A 12,728-nucleotide genomic window follows, 5' to 3' on the forward strand; every position below is an offset into this window, starting at 1 on the left:
TCCTCCTCCCCCTCTTCTTCCTCCTCCTCCCCCTTCTCCTCTTCCTCCTCCTCCTCCTCTCCTCCTCATCCTCTTCCTCCTCCTCTTGCTCCTCCTCTTCCTCCTCTTTCTCCTCCTCTTCCTCCTCCTCCTTCCTCCCTCATTCCTTCCTTCCCCCTTCCTTCTTACTTCCTTCCATCCTGCCATTATTCCTCCTCCATCCTCCTCCTTCCCTCCTCCTCCTCTTCCTCATCCTCCTCCTCTTCCTCTCCTGCTCTCCTCCTTTTCCTCCTTCATTTCCTTCTCCTACTCCTCTTGCTCCTTCCCTCCTCCTCCTCCTCTTTCTCTTCCTCCCCCTCCTTCTCCTTTCCTCCCCCACCTCTTACTCCTCCTCCTCATCCTCCTTGAGGGAGGGAGAGGGAAAGACAGAGAGGGAGGGTGGGAGGGAGAGAGAGAGGGGGAGAGAGAAAGAGAGAGGGAGGCAGGTGGAGAGAGAGAGGGAGGGAGGTGGAGAGGTGGAGTTTCTCTCAGCAGGGTGTTGGTTTCAAACAGTGCTATCAGCTTCAGGAGACGGGAGGAGTAAACTGAGAGATAGACAGAAAGACAGGTAGGCAGACATACAGACAGGTAGACAGGAATAAAGACTAGACAGACAGACACACAGACGGACAGTCAGGAAGATAGAAAGACAGTCAGGGAGATAGAAAGACAGTCAGGGAGATAGAAAGACAGTCAGGGAGATAAGTAGAGTAGATAGCCAGAAAAACGGTCGATAGAGGTAGATAGACAAACAGACAGGTTGCTGCATCTCCATCATCCATCTTGGAGGAAGGATCGAGTTGTTGGTACGTCTGTCTGTCTGTCTACTCTATCTACTTGTCTGTCTATCTACTCTATCTACATGTCTGTCTGTCGGTCTACTCTATCTACCTGTCTGTCTGTCTACTCTATATACATGTCTGTCTGTCAGTCAACTCTATCTACATGTCTGTCTAGTACTACTGCAGTACTGTATTGTAGTACCACTGCAGTATGGTGCTGTAGTGCCACCGTATTACAGTACTGTAGTACTACTGCAGTACTGTACTGTAGTACCCATGCAGTATGGTACTGTAGTTCCACGGTACTACAGTACTGTAGTACTACTGCAGTACTGTACTGTAGTACCACTGCAGTACGGTACTGTAGTTCCACTGTATTACGGTACTGTAATACCACCGTATTACAGTACTGTAGTAGCATTGCCGTACGGTACTATAATACCACTGTATTACAGTACTGTAGTACCACTGCTGTACGGTACTGTAGTACCACTGTATTACGGTACTGTAGTACTACTGTGTGTATTACAGACCATGTCCTCTCTGGAGGAGGAGATCCAGACGTTTCCTCGCAGTCGTCTGAGGAAACAACGTGTCCGAGTGACGACTCTGACAGGACGACGCATCATCGAGACATGGAAGGGCAGCATCCTGAGCCAGGAGGAGGAGCCCAACCCACCAGAGTGTATCATGGGATACGTCCCCGACAACAGCTGGGACCTGCACATCGGACTCATCAAACCCTTTCTACTGCTGGGTGAGTTAAGATTAAACTGACCATAACCAGCCAACTGCAAGGTGAGATAAGATTAACCTTACCTTAACCAACCAACTGGTAGGTGAGATAAGATTTACCTTACCTTAACCAACCAACTGGTAGGTGAGATAAGATTTACCTTACCTTAACCAACCAACTGCTAGGTGAGATAACTTTAACCTTACATAACAAGCCAACTGCTAGGTGAGATAATATTAACGTTACCATAACTAGCCAACTGCTAGATAAGATACGTTTAACCTACCTTACCTTAACCAGCCAACTGCAAGGTGAGATAAGATTAACCTTACATTAACCAGCCAACTGCTAGGTGAAATAAGATTAACCTGACCTTAACCAACCAACTGCTAGTTGAGAAAAGATTAACCTTACCTTAACCAGCTAACTCCTAGGTGAGTTAAAATGAACCTTACCTTAACCAGTCAACTGCTAGGTGAGATAATATTAACCTTACCTGAACAGTCAACTGCTAGGTAAGTTAAAATTAACCTTACCTTAACCAGCCAACTGCTAGGTGAGTTAACATTAACCTTACCTTAACCAGCCAACTGCTAGGTGAATAAAAACATAGTATTTCTAGTATTTTTGGATCATCCCAAATAAAAGTTGGATTCTGAACTGATATTTCAGGCTTGGTAGTTAAATTAAGTTAAATTAAATGAAATTCAGTAAAATTAAGTTAATTTCAGTTAAATTGAGTAATTAAATAAGTTAAGGTCAGTTGAGTTATGGTCCCTTCAGAACATGTTTACATTTTATCCCTTCTTAACTCCAGAACAGATGTAAGGAGAACAGTGTCTTGATGTGAAGATAGTTTACAAGCGTTAACTCACCATTTAATGTAGTTTCTGTCTCACAGGAAACTACCATCACTACTTCCTGAACTTGGGCCTCTAGAGGTCAACCAGAGTGTTAAAGAGCCATTGTTGTAGTACTAGTAGAGATAGTGAACTAGCAGAACTAGTATAACTAGTAGAACTAGTGAACTAGTAAAACTAGTGAACTAGCAAAACTAGAAGAACGGGTATAGATAGCAGAACTAGTAGAACTAGTGAAAGAGCAGCTCTAGTAGAACTAGTAGAACCAGTGAACTTACAGAACTGGTAGAAACAGCTGAACTTGTAGAAGTAGTCAAACTAGTGAACTACTGTAGCTGAACTTGTAGAACTGTAGAACTAGCAGAACTAGTAAACCAGAAGAACTAGTGAACTCGCAGAACTAGTATAACTAGCATAACTAGTATAACTAGCAGAACTAGTAGACATAGCAGAACAAGTAGAACTAGTGAACAAGCAGAACTATTAGAAGTAGTGAACTGGCAAAACTAGTAGATGTAATAGAACTTGTTAACTAGCAGAACTAGTAAAAGTAGTTAACTACCGTAACTAGTAGAACTAGCCGAACCATTGTACTAGAATAACTAGTTGAACTAGTGAACTACAGAGCTGGTACAACTAGTAAAGCTAGTGAACTAGCAGAACTAGTATAACTAATGAACTAGTATATCTAGTAGAACTAGTGAACTCGCAGAACTAATGAACTCGCAGAACTAGCAAAACTAGTGGAACTAGTAGAACTAGTGAACTAGTAGAACTAGTAGATCTAGTAGATCTAGTATAATTAGTTAAGCAGCAGAATTAGTAGAACTAGTTCGAACTACTAGAACTAGGACGACAAGGATGTCCACTCTCCCCTTTACTATTCGCCATCTTTACTGAACCCCTTGCGGTGGCCATCCGTCAAAACAGTAATATCGTAGGCATACAAACAGGAAACTCTGTTTCAAAAATCAGTTTGTATGCAGATGATATCTTGTTGTACTTACGGAACCCAATTTTATCCCTACAGGAGGTGTTCGATCTTATATGTAAATTCTCAGCTTTCTCAGACTATTAGATAAACTGGACTAAAACCACGATCTTACCACTCAGTGCGGAGGACTGGAATGCTGGAATCCAGAAACTTCTCTGAACCATGACAACAGGCAAAATTAGATACCTTGGTATTGATATTGATATTGTCTCCACCAATCGGTCTCACCCATCTCATTAATTGGTAGGATGGCAGCAGTGAAAATGAAAATACTACCTAAAATAAATTACATATTTTCAATGACCCTAGTCTAACCAACAGTGCATTGGTTAATACTCTAGACTAAATTATTAATAAATTATATTGGAAATACAAAAAAACAAGAATTTAACTACCAACACTACAGAAAAAGCTGTGACTGTGACTGTGGAGGCCTAGCAGCCCCTAACTTCAGATACTACTATCTAGTGAACCATCTCAGATTTATAATTAAATGGTTACAACCAGGGCAACAACTGGGCCATGGATGGCGAGACATTGAACAAACAGAATGTCAGGATTTATCTGAATTGATCTAACATTCCCTATTGAATCAATAAGGAAACATAATTGCTTAAAGGCCCACATATCTGGCAGCCTGCAGGCATCGTGGGGGGGGGGGGGGGTGAAATCCAGGTGCCTGCGCTGAGCACACTCTGCACGCTTGGGGCTTGCGGCTGGATGGGGCCTCTGGCTGGTGGTGGTGGGTGCCCTTGCACGGGTGGGCGTGGTGGCCCCACTGGCTATTTGTCTCACTCGTGGTGATTCTCCCTGTTAGAGTAGTAATGATGATTAGTTGTTTAAAGACCAAAACATGGTAAGATGGTTCTCCAAAAAGGGGGTTGGTTGTGTGGTGTAACAAAAGACTGTGCTCTGGTCATCCCACAGGTGGTCCACAGGACAGAGTTATTGCAGCAGTTGTTGATGATTTAAGAATAAAATAAGAGTTGCATTGCAGGTTGAGAAGTTCAACTCTACATTCAGACTAACTCTGTCCTAGATGCAATGGAACAAATAAAAAAACGACGAGAACTAGTAAAACTAGTGAACTCGCAGCTGCCTCATAGCAAGAAGGTCCTGGGTTGGATTCCCGCTTGGGTTCTGTTGGCACCGTGCTCCGGTGGGTTATCTCCAGATGAGGGTCCTTTCTGTGTGGAGTTTGCATGTGCTTCCCGTGCTCACATGGGGTTTCCTCTGTTTCCTCCATGTTGTGGTGTGTGTGCCGCATGACAAATAAGATTCTTAAAAAAAATCAAAACTAGTAGAACTAGTGATCTAGTAGAACTAGTGATCTAGTAAACCAGTAGAACTATCTTGTGAATAAGTATAATTAGTCTACCTGGTAAACTACTAGAACTAATGAAAACGTCTATCTAGTGAACTATTGAACTACCAGAATTAGTGATCTAGTGAATGAATAACTACTAGAACCAGTAGAACTAGTTATCTAGTGCACTAATAGAACTAGTAGAATAGTGTGTAGTGATATAGTAGAACTAGTATGAATAGGTAACTATTGAACAAGTTATCCAATGAATGATTACAATGGGTGAACTAGTCAACTAGAGAATGAGTGATCTAGTGAAGTAGTAGAACTAGTGAACTAGTAGAACTAGTAGAACTAGTAGAACTAGTAGAACTAGTGATCTAGAAAACTATTACAACTAGTAGAACTAGTGAACTTGCAGTATCAGTTAACTGCTGAACTAGCAGAACTAGTGATCTAGTGAATTAGTATAACTAGTTAACGAGCAGAACTAGTGAACTAGTATAACTAGTTAACTAGTTGAGATAGTTAACTTGTTGAAATTGTGAACTAGTAGAACTAGTGATCTCGTGAATTAGTAAAACTGGTGAACTAGTAGATCTAGTGAACTAGATTAAAGATTCAAGATTTATATTTATCACATACTTATACATACGAGCATACATATATGTATTGAAATATAATTGCAACGCACCCGGAGATTATGCACAATAAGTACAAGGACACAATAGCTAATTAATTAAGTAATTAACTAACTAACTAAGCTAACTGAACTCATAAGTACAAGGACACATACCAAAGTATATTAAGATATTAACTAATAAACTAAACTAATTGATTCCAAAAACGTAATTCAGTTAATAAATATTATAGAATTCCATAAAAATGTAATATACTGAATGGGGGTGCAAAATATAAATAATAGGAATAGACTATATGTATATACAGATATGTGCAGCAAAGTGGGATGTGAAAAAAGTGAGATAGTGTGTGTTGAGATATACAGTACAGTATATAACAGTATGACACAGCAATACAGTAACAGTACAGAATGCAGTACAGTTTGCATCATACAGTACAGTGATGCAGTGGGGGCTTATGTGTGTTTCTCAGTAAGGGGCCCTGATGAGTTGAGTGTTGACAGTCCTTATGGCTTGTGATAAAGACGCTGCCTTTCTCACCAGAGTGTCTGTGTGTAAGTCCTTCATGATGTGGGCTCCCAGGTACTTGACGCTGCTCACCCTGTCGACAGAAGTCCCATTAATCACGAGCGGGGCATGCATCCTCGGTTCTAATCCCCTTTTAAAGTCCACAATCAGCTCCTTAGTTTTGCTGACGTTCAGGAGGAGGCTGTTGTCCTGGCACCAGAGTGACAGTGTCAGTCACCTCCTCATGGTAGGCCTTCTCGTCGTCGTCAGTGCTCAGGCCCACCCTTACGGCTTGAGGATGGTATTGGAGTTGGACCTGGCCACACAGTCATGTGTGTACAGGGAGTACAGTAGGGGGCTGAGGACCCAGCCCTAGGGGGATCCTGTGTTCAGGATGAGGGTGCTGGGTATGTGCCTCCCCACCCTAACCAGCTAGGGCCGGGATGTGAAGAAGTCCAGGATCCAGGCACACAACGGAGTGTTCAGTCCTAGCTACCGCAGCTTGACAGCCAGTCTGGTGGGGACTATGGTATTGAGAGCTGAACTGTAGTCGATGAACAGAAATCTCACATAGCCCGACTTCCGGCCATCCAAGTGCGTGAGCGTGGTGTGCAGTACCCGGGAGACCGTGTCGTCTGTGGATCTGTTTGACCGTTACGCGAACTGCAGTGGGTCCAAGGTGTGGGGGAGGGAGGCACAGATATAATCCTTAATCAGCTTCTCGAAGTACTTCATGACCACCGAGGTGAGGACCACTGGATGGTAGTCATTCAAGCAGGCTAGAGAGGTGATCTTCAGCACAAGGATGATGGTGGACCTCTTGAAGCAGGACGGGACCACCGACGCGGCCAGGGAAGTGGTGAATATCCGAGTGAGCACAGGGGCTAGCTGGTTAGCACAGGTCTTCAGTACCCGCCCAGATAGCCATCTGGGCCCGCAGCTTTTCTGGTGTTCACCCGCATCAGAGCCCTCCTACTACATGTTCAGACACAGAGTCCGCGTCCATCCTGAGTAGTGTAACCCCAATTAGCTGGCGAGGTATCGGTGTTGTTGCCAGCCTCAAACTGCGCATTAAAGTAGTTCAGTTCGTCGGCTAGGGAGGTGCCTACACTCGTGGCTGGGAAGGGGCTGCTGTTGTAGTTACTAATAGTCCGCAGCCCCTGCCACAAGCATCTGGTGTACGTTGCTCCATCTATCGCTCCACTATGTCTATGTCCGTTTAGTGTCCTTCAGCACCCTCCACAGTTTGTATGACACCGCTTTGTACTTGTCCATGTTTCTGGATACAAGACCTTTGTTGTAAGCGGCCGTGCAAGCATTCAGAGCGCCGTAGATGGATTTATCCACATATGGTTTCTGGTTCGGAAATATCCAAACTTTCACCGTGCGTACAATGCTGTCCACTACCATGGCTATGAAGCTCATAGCTACTTCCGTAAACTGGCTGACGTCACTGGAACTTGATTAGAACATGTCCTAGTCTACGTCAGTCAGAGCGCCCTGATGTGCGGCCTCTGATTGGTCCGACCACCGCTTTACGTTCCTCGTCACTACCTTTCCATGCACAATACAAGGCTTAGGAACAGTAAGCAACGAGATGGCGGCGTGATCGGATTTCCCCGAAAGCAGGGAGCGAGATGGTCTTCCGTTCTTGTACGGTGTGTAGCAGTGGTCCAAAGTTCTTTCTCCCCTGGTGGCACACGTGATGTGTTTATGGAAATTAGGCAGAACTTTCTTATGGTTCGCCCTGTTAAAGTCCCCCGTCGCCACCACAGCCGCATCAGGTTGTTTGTTCTGAAGTCCGCACAACACATCATATAGGTCCGATAGTGCTGTGCTGGTGTCCGCCCGCAGTGGAATACAAACGTGAGTGATGATGACCATGCTGAATTCCCGGAGTAGGTAGAATGGACGGCATGAGATGGTCAGCTGTTCCAGGTTTGGCGAGCAGGAGTGGGAGAGTCTTGATGTTGTTGTAGTTACACCGAAGCAACTGCATTGAAGTTATTGTCCTTGTTGATTGTGTCGGAGTGTAGAATCTCCGCTGACCACTCTGGATCTGCAGATAAAATGTCCGAAAAATTGTTATTCCAGGGAATCTTCTGTATCCACGAGTGCATCGCGGTTGTAGGAGATCACTACCCATGAGTTTTTTATGGACATAGCAATGTAAAACGAAATAAATGCCAAAATGTGCGTAATCACATGGAGTATTTGCACAGGGGACCACAAGGGGCGGCGCCAAGCAGCACTTCCGGTTGTAGAACTAGTAAACAAGTATAACTAGTAGAACTAGTGATGTAGTGAACGAGTAGAACTAGAAATCTAGTATGACTAACAAACTAGTAGAACTAGTAGAAGTAGTGATCTAGTGGACGAGTAGACCTAGCGATCTAGTGAACTAGTAGAACTAGTGATCCAGTAAAACCAGTGAACTAGGAGAACTAGTAGAAGTAGTGATCTAGTGATCTGTGTAATTTTCCTTTCAGTCAACCCTTGGGCAACCACCATCAAAACAGACAATATAACAAGCCTAACTAACAGTTAACTAACTAGCTAACTACTAGTTCCATCCCAGTGGAACGCTGTCTGACTTTAGACTTCAACTGTTTGTTTCAGGATCTCAGGATGCAGCGCACGACTTCGAAACCCTGAGGAAACACAAGGTACAACCAGGCTGTTACTGGTTGGGCTGGTCTACTGAGTTTCCCAGTAGAACCAGTCTGCTACTAAGGGGAGGTTCCTGGTACAACAGGGTTGTTAATGGTTGTGCCGGGAGTCTCCCAGTACAACCAGTCTGCTACTACCAGGTGGCTCCTGGTACAACAGGGTTGTTACTGTTACTGTTACTGGTTACTTGTGCCGGGAGTCTCCCAGTACAACCAGTCTGTTACTACAGGGTGGCTCCTGGTACAACAGGGATGTTACTGGTTGTGCCAGGAGTCTCCCAAAATACAACCAGTCTGCTACTACTGGCAGGATCCTAGTACAAAATGGTTGTTATTGGTTGTGCCAGGAGTCTCCCAGTACAACCAGTCTGCTACTATGGGGAGGTTCCTGGTACAACAGGGTTGTTACTGTTTGTGCTGGGAGTCTCCCAGTAGAACCAATGTGTCCTGGTTCCAGGTTTCCCACATCCTGAACGTGGCCTACGGGGTGGACAACCTGTTCCCTGAGCTCTTCATCTACAGGAGCATCAGGATCCTGGAGGAACCAGACGCTGAGCTGAGCCTCCACCTGGAGGCCTGCTGCGCCTTCATCCGGGAGGCCATGCAGGAGGTGCTGCTCCTCCACTCCTCCTCTACTTCTGCTCTTCCCCTCTACACCTCCTTGATACCTCCTCTACACCTCCTCTATACCTCCTCTTCTCCAGTAAACAATTCCGCTTCATGTTTTATGGATACTCTTCTGATCGGGTCTCACCGTGTAGAATATCACCGAACATGACACCCCACACACACACACACACACACACACATAGACACACACACACACACACACACACACACACACACACACACACACACACACACATAGACACAGGCGCGCGCACACACACACACACACACACACACACACACATAGACACAGGCGCGCGCACACACACACACACACACACACACACATAGACACACACACACACACACACACACACACACACACACACACACACACACACACACACACACACACACATAGACACACACACACACACACACACACACACACACACACACACACACACACATAGACACACACACACACACACACACACACACACACACACACACACACACACACACACACACACACACATAGACACACACACACACACACACACACACACACACACACACACACACACACACACACACACACACACACACACACACACACACTCTCGACCCCCTCCAGGCAGCTTGGTGCTACAGGTCAGCTTCAGGTCTGTGGTCGAGTAGTATGACTAATACTACTTCACTGTTTTAATTTAGGAGTAATGAGTGGTCATTAGTGATGACATCATCAATTTGCAGATCAGCTGAAACCTCTCTGAGATGTGGGCGCGGCAAATATCCACTCATTCGTCCATCCTGTTCAGTCTTGTTGTTCTCCTGTCCGTCCGAACTGAGGTTCAGCTCCAAATCAACAGGATGTGACTCCGTCCCAAACATGGAGGCTGCGTCACTCAACTTCCCAGCATGCATTGCAACAAGTTCATTTGTTCTGAGAACAAATTGGAAGGACAAACTCTCCTATAACCAAACCTGCCAGAAGAAGTTTGTCTCATTATCTCTCAGTGTCTCATTGTCTTTCAGTGTCTCATGGTATCTCATGGAGTCTCATTGTCTCTCGGTGTCTCATGGTGTCTTGTTGTCTCTCATTGTCTCTCAGTAACTCATAGTGCCTCATGGTCTCTCCATCTCATTGTATCATGGTGTCCCTCTGTGTCTCCTGGTGTCTCATTGTCTCTCAATGTCTCATTGTCTCTGTCTCATGGTGTCTCATGGTGTGTCATTGTCTCTCGGTGTCTCATGGTTTCTTGTTGTCTCTCATTGTCGCTCAGTGTCTCAGGGTGTCTCTAAGTGTCTCATTGTCTCATGGTGTCTCATTGTCTCTCAGTGTCTCATGGTGTCTTGTTGTCTCTATGTGTCTCTAAGTATCTCACAGTGTCTCATTGGCTCTCATTGCCTCTCATTGCCTCTCTGTGTCTCATTGTGTCTTATTGTCCCTCTGTGTCTTATTGTCTCTCTGTGTCTCATTGTCCTCATTGTCTCTCGTTATCTCATGGTGTCTCATTGTCTCTCATTGTCTCTCGGCATCTCATGGTGTCTTATTTTCTCTCATTTTCTCTCTGTGTCTCATGGTGTCTCATTGTATCTCATTGTCTCTCATTGTCTCTCATTGTCTCTCATTGTCTCTCATTGTCTCTCAGTGTGTCATGGTGTCTCATTGTGTCTCATTGTCTGTCATTATCTCTCGTGTGTCATGGTATCTCATGGTGTCTCATTGTGTCTCATTGTCTCTCATTTTCTCTCTGTGTCTCATGGTATCTCATTATCTCTCATTGTCTCTCTGTGCCTCATGATGCTCATTGCCTTTGTGTCTCATAGTATCTCATTGTTTCTCTGTGCCTCATGGTGTCTCATTGTCTCTCATCGTCTCTGTGTATCATGGTGTCTCATTGTCTCTCATTGTCATTTGGTGTATCATGGTGTCTCATGGTCTCTCTGTGCTCATGGTGACTTAATGTCTTGCTGTATCTCATTGCCGTTTGATGTCTCATAGTGTCTCATTGTCTTTCATTGTCTCTCAGTGTCTCTTGGTGTCTCATTGTCTCTTGATGTCTCATGGTGTCTCATTGTCTTTCATTGTCTCTCAGTGTCTCATTGTCTCTCATTGTCTCTCAGTGTCTCATGGTGTCTCTTGGTGTCTCTTGGTGTCTCATGGTGTCTCATGGTGTCTCATTGTCTCTCATTGTCTCTCAGTGTCTCATGGTGTCTCATGGTGTCTCATTGTCTCTCATTGTCTCTGTGTCTCATAGTGTTGCATTGTCTGTTGATGTCTCATGGTGTCTCATTGGCTCTCTGTGTCTCATGGTGTCTCATTCTCTCTCATTGTCTTGCATTGTCACTCTGTGTCTCATGGTGTCTCATTGTCTCTCTGTGCCTCATGGTGACCCATTGTCTCTCTGTGTCTCATTTTCTCTTGATGTCTCATAGTGTCTCATTGTCTCTCTGTGCCTCACATTGTCTCATGGTATCTCATTGTCTCTCATTGGCTCTCATTATCTCTCATTGTCTCTAAGTGTCTCTAGGTGTCTCATTGTCTCTCATTGTCTCTCATTGTTTCTCAGTGTCTACTTGTCTTTCATTGTCCCTCATTGTCTCTCTGTGTCTCTAGGTGTCTCATTGTCTCTCATTGTCTCTCATCGTTTCTCAGTGTCTACTTGTCTTTCATTGTCCCTCATTGTCTCTCTGTGTCTCATGGTGTCTCATTGTCTCTCATTGTCTCTCATTGTCACTTGTGTCTCATGGTTTCTCATGTTTCTCATGGTGTCTCATTGGCTCTTATTGTCTCTCATTGTCTCTCAGTGTCTCATTGTCTCTCAGTGTCTCAAGGTGTCTCATTGTCTCTCACCGTCTCATTGTCTCTCAGTGTCTCAAGGTGTCTCATTGTCTCTCACCGTCTCATTGTCTCTCAGTGTATCAATGTCTCTCATTGTCTCTCATTGTGTCACATTGTCTCTCATGGTTTCTCTGTGTCTCATGGTGTCTCATTGTCTCTCAGTATCTCATAGTATCTCATGGTGTCTCATGGTGTCTCATGGTGTTTCCTTGTCCTCGTCCCTCAGAAAGGTGTGGTCCTGGTGCATTGCAACACGGGCGTGTCCCGGGCAGTGGCTGTGGTAATTGGCTTCCTGATGTCATGTGACGGCCGCTCCTTCGAGGAAGCGTTTTCATTGGTCAAAGCTGCTCGTCCCAATTCCTGTCCAAACCCCGGATTCCTGGAGCAGCTCAGGAAGTACAGAGCACCCCAGAAGACAGGATCACACTAGGAGGAGGAGGAGAGAAGAAATTATCCCATCATCTTCCTCAGTTTTTCCACTGAAACAAACTGAAATAAATTCTGATTTTCTGTCTTGATTCTCTCCATTGTAGCAGAACGTCTGAGCAGTTTGATGATGATGATGATGATGATGATGATGATGATGATGATGATGATGATGATGATGATAATAATAATTATTATTATTATTATTTTTTTATTTTTTATTTTTACTATTATTATTATTATTATTATTATTATTATTATTATTTGGGGTCCAGCCTGCAGAAAGATTCTCTAAAGTTTGAAATCTAAAACTATTAGAAACACACATCGGC

The 12,728-nt window shown here is 44.5% G+C and overlaps 1 protein-coding gene across 1 annotated transcript in view; it reads left to right on the forward strand.

Annotated features, from left to right (window-relative positions):
* The window catches only part of dusp19a (dual specificity phosphatase 19a), a gene marked incomplete at its 3' end in the record, with an annotated part of 29,522 nt that extends 17,122 nt beyond the window's left edge, over nucleotides 1-12,400 (forward strand). Inside the window, exons 2-5 of the mRNA XM_080018996.1 lie at nucleotides 1,332-1,557; nucleotides 8,464-8,510; nucleotides 8,971-9,123; nucleotides 12,197-12,400. Coding sequence (XP_079875122.1) covers nucleotides 1,335-1,557; nucleotides 8,464-8,510; nucleotides 8,971-9,123; nucleotides 12,197-12,400 — 627 coding nt within the window. The 5' untranslated portion in view covers nucleotides 1,332-1,334. The remainder of the gene's footprint in view (nucleotides 1-1,331; nucleotides 1,558-8,463; nucleotides 8,511-8,970; nucleotides 9,124-12,196) is intronic.
* Between the last annotated feature and the right edge of the window lie 328 nt (nucleotides 12,401-12,728).

The sequence above is a fragment of the Zeus faber genome (genome assembly GCF_960531495.2).
Source record: "Zeus faber genome assembly, chromosome: 18".
Lineage (NCBI taxonomy): Eukaryota > Metazoa > Chordata > Actinopteri > Zeiformes > Zeidae > Zeus > Zeus faber.